This window comes from Sander lucioperca, chromosome 13 (assembly GCF_008315115.2).
Source record: "Sander lucioperca isolate FBNREF2018 chromosome 13, SLUC_FBN_1.2, whole genome shotgun sequence".
NCBI classification, from domain to species: domain Eukaryota; kingdom Metazoa; phylum Chordata; class Actinopteri; order Perciformes; family Percidae; genus Sander; species Sander lucioperca.
In genome coordinates, this window is record NC_050185.1 from 6,826,566 (window position 1) to 6,848,689 (window position 22,124).

The window sequence follows — 22,124 nt, forward strand, 5'->3', positions numbered from 1 at the left end:
TACTGTATGAAAGCCTGACTTAGAGCTCAGTGATGGAATGCATAGCAAACAGGTATACACACGTTAAATGTTAAAGCTCGTATGCACTCCAAATAATACATAGATTTATTCATTTTATTTAAAAAACTACAAGTTTACTACAGACTTCCCCCAGCCTGCCTATGGTCCCCCAGTGGCTAGAAATGGTGATAGATGTAAACCAAGTTCTGTGTATCCTGCTCTGCCTTTGAGAAAATGAAAGCTCAGATGGGCCGATCTGGAATCTCCTCCTTATGAGGTCATAAGGAGCAAGGTTACCTCCCCTCTCTGCTTTGCCCATGCCAAGCTGGTCAAGGCCACACCCCACCCTCCACCTTGCCCCCCCCCTCCTCCTCAATAGCATTTAAAGCTACAGACACAGAAATGACACATCCTAAGGAAAGCTCATTGTGGGACTGGCTCTAGTGGCTGTAATTCTGCACCAAGGCTGAATTTCGGGAAAGAGACTTCAGATACAGTATTAGGGGACCACTAAGGCCTATATAAAAGAGACTTCAGATACAGTATTAGGGGACCACTAAGGTCTATATAAAAGAGACTTCAGATACAGTATTAGGGGACCACTAAGGTCTATATAAAAGAGACTTCAGATACAGTATTAGGGGACCACTAAGGCCTATATAAAAGAGACTTCAGATACAGTATTAGGGGACCACTAAGGTCTATATAAAAGAGACTTCAGATACAGTATTAGGGGACCACTAAGGTCTATATAAAAGAGACTTCAGATACAGTATTAGGGGACCACTAAGGCCTATATAAAAGAGACTTCAGATACAGTATTAGGGGACCACTAAGGCCTATATAAAAGAGTCTTCAGATACAGTATTAGGGGACCACTAAGGTCTATATAAAAGCGACTTTCAGATACAGTATTAGGGGACCACTAAGGCCTATATAAAAGAGACTTCAGATACAGTATTAGGGGACCACTAAGGTCTATATAAAAGAGTCTTCAGATACAGTATTAGGGGACCACTAAGGCCTATATAAAAGCGACTTCAGATACAGTATTAGGGGACCACTAAGGTCTATATAAAAGAGACTTCAGATACAGTATTAGGGGACCACTAAGGTCTATATAAAAGAGACTTCAGATACAGTATTAGGGGACCACTAAGGTCTATATAAAAGAGACTTCAGATACAGTATTAGGGGACCACTAAGGCCTATATAAAAGAGACTTCAGATACAGTATTAGGGGACCACTAAGGTCTATATAAAAGAGACTTCAGATACAGTATTAGGGGACCACTAAGGCTTATATAAAAGAGACTTCAGATACAGTATTAGGGGACCACTAAGGCCTATATAAAAGCATCCAAAAGCAGCATGTCATAGGACCTTTTAATATGTAGAATATTAATGTTAGCTGTAATTGATGATATATTATTTTCGGTGTCAGTAAGTCACTAATTGCATTGTCATAAGTATGGACCCAGCACATTTTGACTCCGAGCTGCAACCAGCTTTCGTCCTACCAGATTGTTCTCATTGATTATTTTACTTGACTCCAGTGGCTTCAGCAACAGTGTGTATTTTTGTGCAGTGTGTTTAAATGCCCTGCGCTGCAACAAAAGGCATTAATATTACTTGTTGTTGTGTGTAAAATGAGTAAAACATTCTGGTATGATAATTTCACAAATATCTGCGTGGTATTCATCACACTTTGAATTCAATGGATTTTAATAAATAGCTTTTGAAAGCTGGGACTGATGCATTAGATTTCAAGCTGAACCATAGCACCTTTTGAATTTGATCATTTACTCAACACGTGACATCGACTGCTTGGTTGAGAATTCATATTTAATGAACGAGCAACACAAGAAATCAACAAGTCAATGTTCAGTTTAACTGCAATGTAACATTTTTGGATGGGTTGATGAGGCTGTTTGAGGTCAGGAAGCAGCTATACATTTATTGTATAAGGCATCAAACTAAACCAAAACCTTTTGAGAAATGACTGCTATGTATATACAATCCTTAAACCATGTTCCCTTAAAGGAGGGTATGTTTTATTATCGTTGTTCAGATGTTATTCAGCTTTATATTAATGCAACTATTTTTTTTATAATTTATTATAAATAGCATTTTACTTTAAAACACTGATTGACTGTTTTTGACTAGTTTAGGCAAATTCAAGCACAAAATTCTTGCGAACACACTGGATGATTTATCTGTTCAATATCTATGGGCTGAGTGGTTCTCTAGGGACTCATTCTGAACAACTACTCTGACATGATACACCCTTTCACACACTGAAATAAAATAAAGATAAAGATAAAAGTAGGTAAAGGTAACAGGCGTCTGGTGGTACGTTTGAAACTGCTGTGGATTCCTTCCTTCACTGGTTCAAGTCAGTGAAAAAGAAAGATGATTTTTGTCCTTTTTTGCAGGATAAATTTAGATATTTATCATCTTAAATAAATAATCACCGCTGCTCAAAATGGATAAGAATTATTTGATATTTATTGGGAATTCATAGAACAAAATCAACCCAAAACTCCTATTAAAACAATCTGCATACCTGTTTAAGTACTACTCATGGAAAGGGACTATATTACTACACAAACATGAGGTGAATTTAGCCACTATAAAGTGGGTACAGGAATGCCCCCATAATTAACTTATTTTTGTTCTCTTTCAACACATGATCTTTCAGCTCATGTATTTTAGACTATGCAATAACACGGAATAAAAAACATTCCTAATTTAGCAGTAACACAGTGTGCCATGAACTTTTAAGTCTAGATTTTGTTGCTAAATATATTATAGTTTTGCTGCTTTGTATGGGACTTGCAAAAATGTGAAATTGCATTACTATTTTTGCTTGAAAAGTATGCTATTTAAATTAGGTGGAACACTGACATTCGATTCAGTTGATTGTTTCTGATAATTGTCCATATGAGAATAGAGAATTAAACACTGCCCTATGTCCAAGTAAAATCTCTAAAGGCATGCAAGGTCACACTAAGTTTTGTCAGGTTAATAATTTGGCACATAAACCTTTGAAATGATTCCTAAAAGCCTAAGACTTGGTCTAATGCTGTCTGTGACAGCCCCTTTATTCCTCACAACATTGTATAAATAAGGCATTATGTAACATTCCCCCTCTGTGCTCATCCGTCAAAACCATGTTAGAATCACAAAAAGGATTGTTCTTTTCTGTAGACTCATAGCAAAGTATGTCATACTAATAATATGTTGTCGCTGTGTATGAGAATATTTCATCTTTTTGAAAGAAAGGTAAACACAAGGACTGTTTTTGCTAAGTAGGCATGTTTAATCACACCTTCAATGGTATGGAAAGTTTAGATTCTCCTTAACTTCACCGGTGGTAGAAGTATTTAAGCCGAATCAGGTTTACTTTCTGCGAAGAAGTAGTTAAGAAACTGAGAGGAGCTGCAAAAGTAGTGGAATAATTATTCAAAAGGATGGGGTTTGTTCAAATTTGCATTGGGATTTTATCATGGCTACCACTTATATGTCACTCCCACTCTGGCACATGGCTGCCAGATTATAGCAGCAAACTCCACACACTTAAGCCAGCCCCACTCAATGAGTATGAGTGAGCTAATTAACAATCACAAGACAGACTGGTTTAACCATGACTGACCAAATACAAAGGTGGGCATTTCACCAAGATGCTAGGATTACCTGGCACCTGTCTGCTCTTGTGATGGATGTGAGTGGACCTTTTAATGACCACCAAAAGGAATCGGGAACAGAAAAATCAGCTGAGCACTTATTTAAAGCCCTCATTCCTGTGCACTGTTTTTGTACAGGGGCCAATGGAATTAGTGCCTCCTGCTGGCCTTTCGTCACCACTACTAACACCATCTGGTCTCCTATCCAAAAGATAAACCAGGGACAGACTCACTTAACTTCACAGACAAGACACTGATTTGGTGCTAAACAGTCCCAATGGGTCATCAGCCCCACATTGACTTCCGTATCCGCCACGATACTCGAACACGCATCTTGGAGACAACAAACCTTCACCCTCCCTGATGCTTCACATGTGAAAAGAAGACTACAGCATCTGCATGCTTAACAAACTTTAAACTTTTTAACAGATATTTAACGGTGTGGAGATAGAAAACTTTCCCATGATTGTCATGCTCATTGCTTTTATTAACAGTTTTGTGGTTTTCTAAAAATAACGATGACCCAATTGAAGACTTGTCGTGTTTCAGTTTCTTCACTACAATGGGACTGCAACTCACTAATAACCTTCAGTCTCTCCAAAATATCTCTACTCCAACATGATGGATTCAGTGTTTTAAGGGGAATTGGTAGGTAGCTGTTTTATGTTAAAACCCTAGAAATGACCATCTAATGGGAACTTTGACAGCACAGATCACAAGGAACAAATGACAAATTAGTATTATACATACGGTATGTTTTTGCAAATGTTGTTGTTGATCTGTAACAATATGTAGTCATATTTGTTTTGGGTGGTGTATGTGACTGGTTTTGTTGTTGGTACATATACATATACGGTCTCCTAATGCTGTGTCCTAACAGAGAAATCTTGGAAACTGTGCCTGACGTCTAGAATGATATGTCTTTCAGTGACAATGTAGAAGAAAGGAGAGCGTAAGGAGAGATCCCCTTTGCAGCACATGGCAGAGCGCCTTTGATCCAGTTATTGGGTCATGGCTTTGGCTGCACTGGCACAGTTCTACTTCAAGCATAAGTCGGTTTGCTCTAAAATTAGACACTGATTCCCGACTCTTAACCTTTAGCCAATGTCAGACTGCCCCCCTCACCTGGATCCAAGTAAGACAAATCATACAACTTATAAAAATGAATGCATAACAGCAATTAGCTAAGGGCGGCTACACACTGGATTCGTGGTGTGAGCGTGTCAGCTGCGTGGCGTGTCCGTTTTTATTTCGGCTCCCATGTTAACAGGTTAGAGCTTGCTCACTGCCTGTGTGACACGCACGTCTCAGGCGCGGCTCGAGCAGCGCCGAAAACTCATGCATGCCAGAAATAGAACTGACGCCTATTTTTCACGCGACACGTAAGCGTGTTGGAAGCGTTTCCAGGCAAAATAGAATAGGAAAAGATGTTTATATGTCATTTTGACATGAATACATTTAATAAATGACATTTTGATGTTTGAAAGTCTCTAGGTTTTGACATAAATGCAGATATAAATGAAATTTAAAAAAAATAATGAATAATTATCGATTTTCAAATATTGCACCTTTCAATACAGAACAAAATATTCTGTAGCCTATTTTGCCGTCAATACTGCCGACATTGTCTTTGCTTTAACCAAATCAGCATATATTTATGTTTAACATGAAGTATACTACTGCTGGAGTGCAGTAAATCAATGGGAAACAGTGTAGCCAGCGTAAGAGAAGCAGACTAATGTCAAACATTTGAGTAATTGCACCGGGCCTAATTAGAAAGAACAGGCTTTCTGCTAATGTGTTGTAGTCCTGTTGCAGGCTAGAGGGATTCTCTCTCTCTCTCTCTCCCCCCCCCCCTCCCAGATTATTCTTTGATTGTAGTTGGACCACTGGGAAGGAGGCTTCCTGCTAATCCCTCACTCACAGTGGGGGTGTAGCGCTGAGTGTTACTGTACAGTATAACAATCATACATTTGCTCCCTTCTTCAGCAGTTGGTCGTGGCTTTATAATAGGGACAGGAGCTTTTTAGTACAACACCTTCGATCTTGACTTTCCAGGATCACCTCTGTACATATGAAGTGACTGACTGAATGATTATCCCTGTCCCTGCCAGGTTGGAGGAGAGACCCCGTGTGTGGTATTAGATGAAGCTCCATCCAGGTGTGAGAAGACTCCCGGAGAGGAGGAGGAGTCGGGGCTGCAAGTAACGCCCCAACCGGGCCTTAGCCCGACCCCCTCCCACAAGGAGGAACACACAGAGGAGCAGCACTTACAGTTTCTGGTGAGAGTATCTAGTACTGTACTCTGCTGATATTTCATAATGACACTGTCATGTAGCGCAACATGCAAACCACATCAATTTCCAACGCTAACATGCACATCAGGGTTTTTTTCTTTTTAAATTTCAGTATGAAATCCAGTGTTAATGTTGCTTTTTAGGGCTGGGACGATATGCTTTTGTCCCGATATGATTCTTTCACGATACATGGGTAGTCATCATGACATTTATTTCATTTGTAAAGAAGTAACATGTATTTTCAGCATTTTCTACTTCCTGTCTGTTTTATTGAAAACACATATGATGTAGTTGCCGTCAACAGTACCATTTTATAAACAGAAAATATTTAGGTGAAAAAAATAATAAGTATGGATTCTGGGGAAAAGAATCTATTTTAAAAATCGTCGCCAAAAAAAATCTTGATACATACGTGAATCAATTTTTTTTCCCCACCCCTATTGCTTTTATGAAGTCAAAACTGCTCAAGAAAGCAATTTGTTATAAATACTCTTAATAATATTTAACACAATTTAATAGAATGTACCAATTATGCATGTTGCTGAAATTAGAGGATTAGTAATGCAGAGGGTTACTAAATGTCACCAGCATGGCTTTCAAATCAAATCTTTTCTCCAAACAGTTGTTTATAAGAGTCCTTCACACATCTTAGCAATAACTGCATATATTGTGCCTGCTTGCAGGTATCTAGCTATCCACTTTACATTTCCATGTGAAACTGAAGCCTGAATTCAGAGCTGTGACTGAGCTGACTGATACTGAAGGGAAAACTATGGTCAGATCTGTTATGTAATGCTGGGATTATTTTGATCTTGTCCCCTGGAAACAGAAGAGTAGCACATTGCTGATTCTACATTGGGTCTCTCGTGGCTTAAATAGAACATATTCCCTCTCAGCTCTGTGTCGACTTTCTTTGTCAGGATGGAAAATGGAGATTCCGGACATTAATTAATGACGTGTAGAGAGCTGATTACGCAGTAGCATTAGTATCAGTAACAGGCTGCATGTCTCATCACCCTCACTGAGCTGTGCACATGCATTTATTGTGTTTTCTGTGATTCGTGTCTATTAAGATCATATCTGCACTGCCCCTCAGCGCTCTCACTGATGTGTCAGTAGCATTTTGAAAAGCTGGTAGTGCAGTTTTCTGATAGTGAGTGAGACGTTATACCTAATGTTCAGATGTACTACTTTCATTTTCTCCAAAGTTATTCCCATAGTTTCCTTAAATGCACAAATTATGTGCACACACAGCTTTCTCATTTTACTCAGGTCCTGATGAAACCAGCATAATTATGAAAGGAATGTGCAAGTATATCATTTACGTTAGTGTTGCGCTGTGCATTGTTACATTTGAAACTTAAGAGTACACACTCTGGTTGCACAAGGAGTAACTTAACTTATTTGAGCTTTGGCTTTTTAGTTTAAAAAGAAACGTGGTTAAAATACAAAAAAAATGTAGCTTGACTGTTTTTATCTTTCTTTTGTTGTTTATGAGATCCCTACCGTACATCATAGACTAACTAGTTTTCTTTCATCGAGCGTGATTCATGGGAAAAAGTGTAATATCTCAGCTGAGTAAATGCTGAGCCCCCCCAGAGACAATGTTAGCCCAGAAATCACTCAGGTGATATTTTTAGCCATTCTAGCAATGGCGGTTGCAGCTATGGGATGGAGTGCCATGGAATTTAGTATAAATATATGGTACACAGAGGGTAAATTGTAATAACTTTAACAACCCCCACCAAAGTTTTAATCCAGCACCATCGTCAGGTTAGAAATTTAAATAGTTCAATAATTTGGTTTATGACCAAATACCTGCAGAACTAATGAGCCATCAGCCTCAGGTTATCTTTATGTTTAGTGCTATGAGCAAATAGATTGTCAACATTGTAAAAATCCATGCCTGCTAAACATAGCCGTGTTAAATGACAGCATGATAGCATACTCATGTTAGCATCTAGCTCAGAGCATGGTTGTGCTTAAGTTTAGCCTCACAGAGCTGCTAGCATGGCTGAGGACTTTTCTTCAGGAATACAGGCTCATGGCACATGAAAATAGCCTCAATGCATGGTTTAGACTATGTAGTACTGATATACTTGCATGATTCTGGCAATTTATTTTTGTAATAATACAAATACAAATTTGTATTGGGTTGTATCAACATGGTTTGGTCAGCTAAATAAATGTAATGGAAAGAACTGGAGAATCCAAATTCAAATCCCAAAAAAACAAAAGTTGGGACCCGTAACAAATGAACAGTTAGAGAGAATCGTCTTTGTTGATTGTGAAACAGCTGACAGTACATTTAGGTTCCAATCAGTGCCGCCGTTGTGTTAGTTAAGCTTCACAGTCTTGATTTGACCATACAACAGAACATCCTTTCTTGATACACATTATTGAGGCATTTAAAGCTGTGACTGATAGATAATCAAGCAAATCAGAACCACAGATTGCAGTTTAATTATCATTATTGTCTGAATGTGTCATCACTGGTACAGTATCTCTTCCAGTCGGCTGCTGGTGGTCTGCAATTAGCCTGTCTGTTGTGTAGCTTCCCCCCACGCATTCCCAGCCGTAATACTTGATTGAGGTCCTGTGGCTGAAATAAGCTGATTTCTCCTATGCTGGTCCTGCATGTAAGCTGCATTTAGAATAATTAAAGGATGCTAAGCTTTGTAATACCTCATTGTTATCGTGTCAGAGGTCAATACGGGAACTAAAGCCAATGTATTCTGCATTGCAAAATGTAAATACAAATCATTTCTTTTTCGTGCTTTTGCTCTTATACAGTATACCCTGCTTTTTGTTTGAGAGTTTGTTCAGTTTAAAATCATTTAAAGAACTAGATCTAGTTTTACATTTGGAATTCAGGAATCAGTGTAAAACCATGTAAAGAACTAGATCTAGTTTTAGATTGGGGATTAAGGATTCAATGTAACGCTCCTTGCTTTTTTATCATTGTCGGTTCAGGAAAGTGAGCTGAGCAAGAAGAGAAAAGAATGTGAAAACCTTGAGCATGAAGTAAAGAAGCGACAGAAGAGATGTCTGGATTTGGTAAGCAATCTTCTTGCTTCAGTATTTCCTTCTCACATGTTCTCTGGCGGCGCTCCAGTCTGGTTTAAGCATTACCGTAGTGGACATAAGGATGACTTGGAGGACATGGGTCTCCTCAGCTTTATCTGAACTCTGTCCTGTGGTTTGGTAACAGGAGAGCCAGCTTGAGGATGAGCGAGGCAAAAATGAGCAACTAAAGGAGGAGGCAGATCTCCTCAGGAGGAAGGCACAGCTGCTCGACCAGGTCAGTGTCTTCCTGCCCTTTCAAGCTCTTTAAAGGGAAAAAGAGGGTTTTCTTTGCTATTTAGTGACTCTGACTTTCTTAGTTTTTGCAATCGTAGCTGTTGGTTGTGATTAGGGCTGCACAATATATAGTTTTTTTTTTTATCGTCATCGTGATATCAACTGGCGCAATAAACATATTGCGAAAGGCTGCGACACATCGTGAAAGACACTGATTTTCTTTTTGTGTGAGTTGAAAGAAAATATCGTTAGAAAACTGCACTTTAAAGTGTAACTGTCATTCTTTTTTTAGTGCTGCCTTTTATATTCAATTCAGTGTTCAATTTGTTCAATAAAAGAATGTTGAATGATTACCTTTCATTTGTTTTAAATTCATTTTTTATTTTAGCAGAATACTGAAAGCGGCAGAAATACAGAACTGAGTACACTTCAATATCTGTTTAATTATCGCAAGTAATGTCGTTATCGCGATATTCAACAGTGTTACCGCATATTTTCCTCATATCGTGCAGCCCTAGTTGTGATAACATTTTACTCACCAATGCTGAGATCTGCAAGACAAGTGACAATCAAAGAGTAATGATGACCAATGGTTGCATATATATTATATATGTATAACTATAATCCTCCTATCTCCTCATGTTGTTTGTCAGACTCGGGCTGAGAATGAGGAGCTGAGGGAAGACCTCTCTGAAGTGACTGCTCAACACAATTCAGTTCTCGAGGAGAACCAGAGACTCCGTGCCAAACTGGAGAACCTAGAGCAGGTCCTAAAGGTACCACTGGGCTCAGATACTCTGCGTATCATTTTTAATGCTATTGGAGAAAATTGCCTTCTGATATTTGTTTCCTTCTGAACAGCATATGCGAGAGGTCGCCGAGCGAAGGCAGCAGCTGGAATTGGAACATGAGCAGGCACTGGCTATCCTTAAGTTCAAACAGGATGAAATCAAACGGTTACAGAGGGTAAGAAGCACAGCCTCTTCTATACTTTATGTATTTGACTAAAATATTTCTTGCTAAACTTTAAACCCTTATGTCCCCCAGGCTGCTTTCAGCCTGATTATGGGGAATGAGTGGCTTTGTCCAGCAGGAGGCAACCTTTGGGCACCAATAAAGCATTAAGTTTTGTTAACGGAGCTCACTGTGTTGTGAATTCTTTTAGCAAACAACCCACGTTTTACTGACTTTAATGTCTTTTTAATCCTCAGGCTCAGTTATACGCCAAGAGGGAGCATGAAGGAGTGGTTCAGATGCTGGAGGTAAGTTTGTGTTACGCCACTGTGACTAGCAAACAAATTATTTCTACCAACATGTAATGGTTTTATTGCCATACAGTAAAGCCCTGACTTGCTTTCAAGACTTAAGGATGACAAAAATCACAAGTGCCAGTGTTTATTAGTCACACAAGAGAGTAGAACTTAATTCACTCAGCCCCAACATTTAGAGAGAGGAGGAGTGTGTTTCAGACTTCCTCAGTATTACTCTCACGCACTAGTGCATTTCTGTCTGAGATCAAATCTAATTCATTAGTGAAGACACCAAGCAAAAATAATATAAATGTTTGATTATCTCCCTGTTTAGTAGACAGAAGACATCCCATTGCCACTGAAGCAGCATGGGCATACAGCACAATGTGCCTTTATTCTTATCTAAACACCTGGCAGAGAAGCTGTTGCAGAAAATACTTGTACGTGTATTTTTGCAGCACTCATGGGCCTGGAAAACAGTTTGAACAGATGGCTCCTCTGCTGCCGTATGTGACGTTTATACTTGCTCACAGTGTGAGAGTAACACTCTTTGAATTCTAAATGAATCCTGACAGTCGATGACAGTTGAAACCCCCCATCTGCCTGATTGGCTGGATTACTGATTTGAAATGATAAAAAAAAAACAATTCAGAGCCTCAAACCGTCCTCCACAGCTGATGGCTATATGTGTGTACTCTCTGTGCTCCGTTTTTCACACTACACATTTTGCTAAATGAAGTGTGTATTTCATTGTAGGAGTTGACTCAGCTTGTGTTGCGGAGGGAGCTGGTAGAGTATAGTTGATCCTGTGTATTAAAAAACTGCTTTGTTTCCTTCCTCTTGCTTTGTTTCTCTCACTTTCTGTCTCTATTTAAAGCCAAAGCATCACAGGAGAAAGTCTCTTTCCCTCTCGAGAACCCGAGCTTTGTTGCCAAGTCAACACACTGTCTTTTGCGAGATTAAACCGAATATTTGTGTTCAATCAAAAGGCAGGTGTTGGCTGCTGAGGGCTAAGACACATTCTAGTGATACTGGCTCCTGACAGGATTTCCCTGCCAACCTGGACTCAGATTGCTGTGTTTCTACATTTTTAAAATATGTTTTCTCTTTCTCAGATTCATTGTTTCACTTGCATGTGTTTACTTTTGCATTCCTTTTTTTTCCTTTGTTATCTTTTTGCCAACCAGAGTACACTGGACTGCATGCAGGTACTGTTAACCTTTAGCCTGCTTGACCTCCTGAGCCAAATTGTTTACCTTCCTGCCACTAAACCTCCCCTGGCCCCCTGTAGATAGAAAGAACCACCAATCCCCAATTACTTCTTTTGAAATCCTTTAAGTTGACAGTTTTGTTCATATACTTAAATTAAAAGCAGATCTGCAGTAATTACTGTATAACAGTATTTCATAAAAGCTTAATGTGGCCACAGAGGCCCATTTAAAGCTAATGCAATTTTTTGTTTTTTTGTTTGTGTAAATCAGGTCATTCACATGAGGCCAGATAACAGTGTATCTGTGGCACAGTTATCGCTCCCCGCTGCACTGAGCACACTTATCATGCTGTCTTGTTTTTTGATCTTATTATATTCAGGTAGATTCAACCCATCGCTGAGTCGGATTGCTCTTTGTAATTGAGTATTCATTTGAGGTTTCAAAGGGATTTTCTCTTGGCGTTTCAGAACTCATTACTGCTTCAGTTCAGTGTAGCTACAGTATATACTAACTGACTGCAGACTAGGCTTTGCGTAGGTGAGAGCTAACAGGAAATGTTGTTTCAGACAGTTTCGTGCTGAGGCTCTTGTCAGATCAGCCTGCCAGGAAACTCCTACCGCAACCTGAAGTGAAATCAGCCACATATAGAAACTCAGTGGAGCTAAGACAAACCTCTGTACTGTTCTGGCAAATAACCCTGCTGTCTGTTTGTTAAAGTGAATGAAGTGTAAAACAGAAAATAGAACTTCTCATAGCCTACTGTATGCTACCCCTCCACTTTTTTTACTACTGTTTCCAATTTTACCAGAACACCATCTGCTTTATTTCCCTCCCTTTTTCTTTCAACTGAACCTGTAATTCTCTGCCATTTGTGTTTGAAGCTTATAACAAATGTTTCACTGACTGTTGATATTGTCTGTCTTGCAGAAACCTAACCTTATACTGCAGTACTTCATTTTATAATGAGTTATGTATACCTTACATAAGCAGCAATGTATTTACTGTATGTAGTATACTGTATGCTGTCTATTGTCCATCCACCAAAATAATTATAACCGTGTAAGATCAGATGTTGAATTTGATTTGTCAAATGGGTTTGTATCTATGATAAAAAATGTTTTCCATAGTAACCAAGTAAGTGACTGCATTCAAGGTTTCTACACGACACTGACAATTCAGAAAGAAGGCTACTTTTGCATACAGGGCCCTGTCTTAAGCATGCAAGCGCAACGACCAATGCAAAGCGGTAGGTCCAGGGTACACTGACTGTCATGGCGTCTCCAAGCGCTATTTTGGTTCTTGTATTTGCAGCAGCGCAGAGTGCAAAAGGGCTGGGTGACCGTTAATATATAGATTGGAGGGTGTGGTGATTAACAAATACACTTTCAGCCAGTCACATCCCTGGTGTCATCGCTGTGAAACAGCTGAGCCAATCACAGTGACGCATTCCGACAACAGCAAAGCAGCACAATGTGAACACAGCACCACAAACTTGCAGCTAGATGCAGATGGTGTGGTATTTCTTAACAGTTAATTAGTACAATGATGATAGTAATGAATATTAAAACATAGTTTGGTCTATATGATCGCATTCATCCGACATTATTTGAGTCATAATTCTACTGTAATTCACGTTGTAAATGGTTACATAATATCATATGACATGAAACAGAAGTGTTTGCTTTGTAATGCATTTTTAGCGGCTGATAGTTATAAAGGAGGCTGTGACGCAGAGGATTAATGAGCCCTGGTAATCCCGATGTCTCTCTCGTAAACGGGTCGAATACCGAGTTATAGCCGCCCTGTCTGATGTATGTGCAGGTGTGCGGGGTTACTTTGTTGCCGCCTGGTGTCATTTGCACAGGATTTAATGAAGGTTAACACAGCGGACGGCCGTGCATAACGTCACTGTTCTCTGGCGCAGCACTTCTCAAGTTGGAGGCTGCAGATGTAGCAACATCTGTCCTGCTTCCTTCAGGATGCTGCAGGAATTTAATGAACGGGAGGGGAAGCTTTTCATACGATATAAAGCAGCTGTACAAATCGCTCCTATTCAGGCAGACGGCTTCATCCACATTAAACATTAGTTGTTGATGCTGATTCAAACACTGTGCATTTGATCCAAGTATTAGCTGAGTGATGGTGAGTGCCAGAAAACAGAATATATAATTGTCTTTTCTCAACATCTAAGACACATTTTCCACCACAATACCAAAAACTGGCTTTGTGGTGCCTCATTTGAATGAACCTCCCACCTGTGCACCGTGCGCTCTGCCCTGGCCACCAAAATACCACCAAGCGAAAGTAAAGGAAAATGCCAAGTGGTCAGAGCGCTGCTTGCACGGGTCGTTGCGCCTCCATGAAAAAACGGGAGCACAGAACACTACTTTACCAACCTTTTCAGAAAAGCTTAGCTCACTTGCTTGTGTAGTCAATTGATCAAAAAACTGTGTTTTTACTGTATGGCTGTGTTCCCTGTCTGTTACGCCATATGTGCAGTCAAAAGTACGAGACCTGGAGGACAAATGTCGCAGCCAGAGCGAACAGTTTGGCTTGCTGTCCCAAGAGTTGGAGAAGTTTCGACTGCAGGCATCAAAGGCGGACCTGGCCGACGCTAGCCTCTTTAACAATCCCAGCCTCTCTGTTCTGACCAATGGGGTAGGCCTGACTACAGAGCGAGGTGAGCCACATCACCATGACATGTACTCACACCCAAAGGTACAACCTATACAGGGAGATTGTGAGGGCTTTTGCTCTTGATAGATTCCTTACTGCATTGAACTCTACATCATAGGATTCTTAGTGCTTTTGCTTGTGATATTTAGTGCTTTAAACAGAATTTTTTTAAAATTGGTTAATTTATACTATCCACAAAAATGGGTATGTGCATATAACTGGATAATAGCAATGTTAGTGGTAAATGAATATGTTTGGTAAATTACACAGTGGTGTCATCAACTATGTGTCTTTAAAGTACCAGCTTCACCTGATTAATGACTCCAAACAAATGATAAAGTCAAGTGATCTGAATGAAATCATTGTCTAACCATAATTCAACTTTGATGGTATAATCTTTGTTGTTCGGAAAAGTGACCATCAGTCCACTCATGGACAGAACGCCTTCAAAAGCATCCAAATCCATTTTAAACGGCCCCATCAGGGATGCATCCTTTCAGTTTTGAGTATAGGGATTATTCATGTTTTACTTTGTATATACAAATACAGTGTGTGTGCATGTGTGTGTGAGCTTGTTCTACTCAGGCTGTGAATTAAAGGCACAGGCATTTAAAATTTCTTTTGACTTAACAAAGCAATGTTTAAAAAAAGAAAATCCATTATAACGTAATCCCAGCCACAACTGCCTCAAACATAACAACAGTGCAAATCTAGTCCAAACCGTTCCTATTGTATGTATCCAACCCTTTTTCTCCTACACTGTTCATGTGTTTTAGACTGCACTGGTGGCTCATGGGATATGGTATCTCTGGGTGAAATAGCCTTCTGGAGTCTCGAGGGAGGTGACACTCTCTCCTGCCCTGAGGGTAATGATCCGCTCGGTACTCTCTCCGCCTCTGTTACTCATAATATGTGTTGGGCACTGTCACAAAAGCACGGCATGTTCTAACCCGTCATCTCACCCCCACCGTCACAGTCCAGCAGTCTGTAGCGTTCACCATCACACAAGGGTCAGGGCTCGTGGGCTAGAGGTGAGAAATGAACCAGTTAAGCCCCTTAACAGTGCTGGTGTGACACACCTTGCCACAAGGTGCTGTGACCTCTGACAGATGGAGACAGGATTTTACCTCCACTGTTTAATCAGCCAGGTTCAACCTTGAGCCTCCTGCATGTCAACCAGTGACCTCACCCACCTAGCTGCTCATGGATTCAACCCATTTAACCAGTGAGCGGGCCAGAGTTGTCTGTTAAAGTCGTGGATTATGTATTATCCTCCCCTCCCTCTCTCTCTTTCTCTCCTGCTAGATGTGGCGGCTACACTGCGGCTTGGGGCAACCCCCCACGCTGCAGGGCTCTCCAGGGTGGAGCGCTCGCCTGTCACCAAGCATCGAGAGCTGCCCACCATCAGTGTCAGCAAGTCAGGCTCTTCTTCCAGCAAGTCAGAGACCACGCACCTCACCCCCAAGTCTGACACCCACCTCAGTCCGCACAAATCCAGCCCAACACATGAGGTACAAGCCTTGACAAAAAGTGCATCACTTGTGACTCATTTTGTTCGTCATTTATCAGGAGCAACACACATCATTAGTTTTAGTCAGTGACATTTTGCATGTAAGGTAGAAGCAATATTGGCAATTCTGGCCAAAACCCACCTGTACGCCACCTCTCACAATATAATACAGTTTGTAGGCATGGCTTAAAATTATCTTTTGGAAACGCTAGTCAAATGGTTACTACATTTGACTATACATAGTTTTTTTTCTGCATTTGATGGGTGGGTTAGTGTTAATTTTAAAGCCCTGGTTGTAGGTTTGTGATAATGCTCATTTGGTCTCATCCAGGTTATGTCATTGTGCATGACTCCTGCCTGCAGCTCTTCTGCTTTCTGTGTTTCTACATAGTCAGGCAGATTGCTCATCAAGATTACCAAGATAGCCACGCACAATCACATTGATTGTGTGGATTTAATGGATTAAAAAAGCCCCCCTTAACCTCCCTGTCATCTCATGCTCTCACAGACTGTAGCTGAACATGCCAGAGCTCCCTCTGCTCATTCATAAGAGAAGTTATTTGGATCAGCTACCATTATGTAGTATTTTTGTTGTGCCGTGTCTCCAAACAGTCAGTGTCTGGTCTTGCATGACAGACAGGTTGGTGGTCTTGTCACTCGTCTGCCCACATTTCAATAAAGCTCATATTTAGTGAGATAATCCATTCGCCACTGTGGATTATGAAGGTTATAGTACACACTATAACTACTACAGTAGTAGTTGTAAGTGACTATGCTTAAAGGTTAAAGGTTTCCCCAGGGAGCTATAAATATACAAGCCCTCTTATTGTACTGTGTCTAACCGCTATGAATGGAAATCTGAAAGGAAGATTCTCTACCAACAACAGTGAGTCATTGATATGAAACCATCTAACAAGAATTTAGAATATTGTACACAGTATCTTCATGTGAGTATTCATCTATAGTAGCTCATCATGACTAGTTCTGCATTTACAGTAAATATATTTACTTATTTATAGAAAAATGTTAATAAGATGCAATGAAAAAAAGCACTTTTTTAAAGAATGTGCTTGTTCATTCAAGCCAGTTCACAACATTTCCTCTGCTTCTGCTTTTTGTGGATTTGTGGGAAGAATAAAATATATATATTTTTTTATATCCCATTTTAATTAACTTTTGCACACCAATGCAAGCAGTTTTCAGATTGCTGAAAGGTCTAGGAAATTTACCTTCAGTTGATGGTGTTCTCAGGTGGACACTGCCAGTGAAGTGGAGGAGCTGGACATTGACGTAGCCCCGGCACCTTACACAGCCAGCAGAGGAGCAGCAAAGCTTCAGGTTTTCATTGCAAGATACAGGTAAATATTAAACTAAGGCAAGAGTTGATTCACTATGTCAACAGTTTAATATGTGTTAAAACATATTACTTCCTGGCCATCAATTTTCAACAGCTATAATCCATATGATGGCCCCAATGACAACCCTGAAGTGGAGCTTCCACTTACTGCTGGAGAATACATTTATGTGTATGGAGACATGGATGACGATGGCTTCTATGAAGGTAAATCTGCAGTATGAATTGTTCGGTCTACAATTTCATATTTCTGTCTAGACATGATTTTCAGTGTTGATTTGGCTCCTTACAGGTGAGCTGATGGATGGACGGAGAGGGCTGGTCCCCTCTAACTTTGTGGAACGTGTATCGGACGACGATGTCATGAGCACTCAGCATCCAGAGACGGGGGACATGTCCCATAACTCCCTGCTAGACAGCAGCCTGCACAGTGCCAGCCACCAGCATCACCTCCACATGGGCGTCAGCGCCTCAGAAAGGACAGAGGCCTCTGCTGCCTCTGGCCCTGCCTCAGCCCCCTCAGATTCAGCATCGGCCTTGGCTGTCCCAGCCCCCCTCACCAACGGCCTAGACTTGGATTTGGAGGAGGTGGGAGTGGACATTGTGCCTTACCCACGTAAGCTTACCCTCATCAAGCAGCTTGCCAAGAGCATCATCATCGGCTGGGACCCTCCGCTGGTGCCGGCTGGCTGGGGCAATGTGTGGAGCTATAATGTGTATGTGGACCAGGAGCTGCGGCTCAACGTGCCCTTCGGTGCCCAGACCAAAGCGGTTCTGGAGCGGTTGGACATAAACCTCAAGGCCTACCGTGTGTCAGTGCAAAGCCTGACCGAGAAGGGCCCCTCAGACCAGCTGCGCTGCAGCATGCTGGTTGGCCGGGATGTTTGCGTGGCGCCCACGCAACTGCGTGTGGAGAGGATCACCGCCACCTCTGCCAACCTGACCTGGCTGCCCAGCAACAGTAACTATGTGCACATTGTGTCCTTGAATGAGGAGGAGTGTGAGCTGGTGAAGGCTGGCTGCTGCTCGCTGTGCCTCAATAACCTCTTGCCCAGCCTGCAGTACACAGTCAAAGTGGAGGCACGGCCGCACCGCACGCCATGGGAGTTACCTGTGGAGCGACGCGAGCACAGAAGCGCTACGATCACCTTCACCACACTGATGGCAGGTCAGGATTTAGTATTTTATCTCATATCAGATGTTCTCTAAAGGCGCTTACTACACTTAGACATTGCAGTGATACAACACAGTGATACTCAACTTAACTGCCCAATAGGGTGCCAAGTAGCCCACCGACCTTTTTCTTGGTTCACAATTAAAATAAATTGATTCACACTGGAATTTTTTTAAGGTGCCAGAGTGCATTAAAAAACTCAAATTCAAATTCAAATTCCTCCTACAGAGGTCCAGGCTTAGACGAATCTCCTCAAATCCTAGAAACGCCACTGCGCACAGTACACCTGACCTGTACGGGGCTGCTGTGACTGGATTTGCCAATTGCTGTATGCAAGGTTGTTTTTATCTGATAAATATTATTGTGTGTTTATTAACTGGCCCCTGGCCTCCTGACATTTTGCAAAAGTGGGCCCAGGGCAAACTTGAGTATTCCTGGTCTATGGGGACTTGAATCAATAAGAGTTAATTTTTCCCCATTTAATATTAAATCATATCTAACATTTAAGAGTAAGTACAAAAAATGTAGGACCCAGTCTGGCTCAAATGTTGGACCCAGATAACAGTTCTTGACACCTTTTTGAGAAATAATAATTAAAGCCTGATACTGTAGCTGAAAAAAACGACATACTAAATGTACATTAGTTGTATAGGATGTGTGATTCAATCACTATTAAGCCACAGAATAAAATGTCTGGGTCTAACATAAGACTTCTTATTTGAATAAGAAGTTGAAATCTGAATCTTTTGCAGCAATATGTAGTGGAAAATGCACTTTACAAGTACCCTTCTCCTCTCATCTACTTCCATCAAACATTAGCTACTGTTTAGTATGAAAACAATATCACAGACATCCCAGTTAGATGATTAGATTCTCTGAACTTGTATTATCAACGAAAATGCACTAAAAAGTCACTTTATTGTGTGTGTGTGTGTGTGTGTGTGTGTGTGTGTGTGTGTGTGTGTGTGTGAGATCTGTGATCCCATTCAGAAGCTTACCAAAGCTTTGTGTGACCAATGTCCTTGAAATATTTTTTAATTTTGACGATATGCACATGTTATTACATTGACATGTAATACATTTTAGTGACAGGAGCACTGCTGGCATGTGCCACACATTGGGGATTGTTGAGGCGGTCACATGATCCACCATTAATGTTAGGGATCGTCTGTAGGCGACCTATCCCGTAGCCAAGCTCTTCCTACAGTCCACTGCTGGTTCTGTCTAGCATTTCACATAATATCACAGAACAAAACATTGATCAGAGCTACAGTGAGGAAAATAAGTATTTGAAAACCCTGCTATTTTGCAAGTTCTCCCACTTAGAAATCATGGAGGGTTCTGAAATTGTCATCGTAGGTGCATGTCCACTGTGAGAGACATAATCTAAAAAAAAAAAATCCAGAAATCACTATATGATTTTTTTAACTATTTATTTGTATGATACAGCTGCAAATAAGTATTTGAACACCTGTCTATCAGCTAGAATTCTGACCCTCAAAGACCTGTTAGTCTGCCTTTAAAATGTCCACCTCCACTCCATTTATTATCCTAAATGAGATGCACCTGTTTGAGGTCGTTAGCTGCATAAAGACACCTGTCCACCCCATACAATCAGTAAGAATCCAACTACTAACATGGCCAAGACCAAAGAGCTGTCCAAAGACACTAGAGACAAAATTGTACACCTCCACAAGGCTGGAAAGGGCTACGGGGAAATTGCCAAGCAGCTTGGTGAAAAAAGGTCCACTGTTGGAGCAATCATTAGAAAATGGAAGAAGCTAAACATGACTGTCAGTCTCCCTCGGACTGGGGCTCCATGCAAGATCTCACCTCGTGGGGTCTCAATGATCCTAAGAAAGGTGAGAAATCAGCCCAGAACTACACGGGAGGAGCTGGTCAATGACCTGAAAAGAGCTGGGACCACCGTTTCCAAGGTTACTGTTGGTAATACACTAAGACGTCATGGTTTGAAATCATGCATGGCACAGAAGGTTCCCCTGCTTAAACCAGCACATGTCAAGGCCCGTCTTAAGTTTGCCAATGACCATTTGGATGATCCAGAGGAGTCATGGGAGAAAGTCATGTGGTCAGATGAGACCAAAATAGAACTTTTTGGTCATAATTCCACTAACCGTGTTTGGAGGAAGAAGAATGATGAGTACCATCCCAAGAACACCATCCCTACTGTGAAGCATGGGGGTGGTAGCATCATGCTTTGGGGGTGTTTTTCTGCACATGGGACAGGGCGACTGCACTGTATTAAGGAGAGGATGACCGGGGCCATGTATTGCCAGATTTTGGGGAACAACCTCCTTCCCTCAGTTAGAGCATTGAAGATGGGTCGAGGCTGGGTCTTCCAACATGACAATGACCCGAAGCACACAGCCAGGATAACCAAGGAGTGGCTCTGTAAGAAGCATATCAAGGTTCTGGAGTGGCCTAGCCAGTCTCCAGACCTAAACCCAATAGAGAATCTTTGGAGGGAGCTCAAACGCCGTGTTTCTCAGCGACAGCCCAGAAACCTGACTGATCTAGAGAAGATCTGTGTGGAGGAGTGGGCCAAAATCCCTCCTGCAGTGTGTGCAAACCTGGTGAAAAACTACAGGAAACGTTTGACCTCTGTGATTGCAAACAAAGGCTACTGTACCAAATATTAACATTGATTTTCTCAGGTGTTCAAATACTTATTTGCAGCTGTATCATACAAATAAATAGTTAAAAAATCATACATTGTGATTTCTGGATTTTTTTTTTAGATTATGTCTCTCACAGTGGACATGCACCTACGATGACAATTTCAGACCCCTCCATGATTTCTAAGTGGGAGAACTTGCAAAATAGCAGGGTGTTCAAATACTTATTTTCCTCACTGTACATGTTAACCCAGTGTGTTATATTCAGATGATATCTTATACTCAGTAGCGGTGATTCTGTACCTCCCACACAAGGACATTGGTTTATTCTTGAGAGCTGCTTTTGTGAGCTGCTCTGACTCGCCTCTCTTGAATAGCCAAAGCACCTTGGCAAAGAATGTATTACTTTAAAGGGAAGGAAAATAGGTGACTTAATTGGTCACGGCAGATGACATCCTCTACCACACCTACTGGTTAAGTACTAATGACAGAGTAGGGTTCTATCCTCATGGCAAGTTAGTATTTTCTTGATTTTGAAGTGCCCTTGTTTGATGTTTTCCTGCCCTGCCAACAAAGCATTATGCAAGAGTAAAAGCTAAAAGAATTGAAATTGCATGTAAATGAGGAAGCTCAATGTGAGGTTTTGGTATTTTTGTGAGAACTTAGTCACTGATGTTGTTTATTGCAAACATTTGATGTCAGTTTGTGGTACCTTTTTGCCATTCGGCTCCTTCTAGTCAAAAGTATTTTTTTTTTCTCACAAATACATTTTAGACCTGTAAGATGCTTATTTGTGATCAGTGTCATATTAGATTTGAGTTGTATTTCTATTAATGATCGTTTACATTTGCTTAAGTTTCATGCCCACAGTCTGGGAACTCAGGTATATGGTTTCTAAATGTATTAATGTCCCTTTAGCGCATTAGACATTAGGCATTTATTTCTGTAGAATCATGTTCCCATTGTGATAATCATTCCTAATGCTAAGCACTGTATTTTCAGTATGAGTGAATCCCCTGATCCTATATTA

At 40.9% G+C, this 22,124-nt stretch overlaps 1 protein-coding gene across 20 annotated transcripts in view; it reads left to right on the forward strand.

The window, feature by feature from the left end:
- Window positions 1-22,124, forward strand: part of LOC116058078 (peripheral-type benzodiazepine receptor-associated protein 1) — a 71,812-nt gene that overhangs the window by 33,947 nt on the left and 15,741 nt on the right. For 11 of the 20 annotated variants that reach the window (XM_036008743.1, XM_036008730.1, XM_036008736.1 and 8 more), the window contains 14 exons: window positions 5,801-5,968; window positions 8,957-9,040; window positions 9,195-9,284; window positions 9,937-10,059; window positions 10,145-10,249; window positions 10,495-10,545; window positions 11,290-11,322; window positions 14,244-14,424; window positions 15,197-15,286; window positions 15,726-15,931; window positions 17,182-17,288; window positions 17,382-17,491; window positions 17,577-18,452; window positions 21,951-21,977. In XM_036008743.1, coding sequence (XP_035864636.1) covers window positions 5,801-5,968; window positions 8,957-9,040; window positions 9,195-9,284; window positions 9,937-10,059; window positions 10,145-10,249; window positions 10,495-10,545; window positions 11,290-11,322; window positions 14,244-14,424; window positions 15,197-15,286; window positions 15,726-15,931; window positions 17,182-17,288; window positions 17,382-17,491; window positions 17,577-18,452; window positions 21,951-21,977 — 2,251 coding nt within the window. Of the gene's footprint in view, window positions 1-5,800; window positions 5,969-8,956; window positions 9,041-9,194; window positions 9,285-9,936; window positions 10,060-10,144; window positions 10,250-10,494; window positions 10,546-11,289; window positions 11,323-11,720; window positions 11,742-14,243; window positions 14,425-15,196; window positions 15,287-15,725; window positions 15,932-17,181; window positions 17,289-17,381; window positions 17,492-17,576; window positions 18,453-21,950; window positions 21,978-22,124 lie in introns of all 20 variants that reach the window. The other 9 variants (XM_036008733.1, XM_031310692.2, XM_036008746.1 and 6 more) reach the window with 7 other exon arrangements.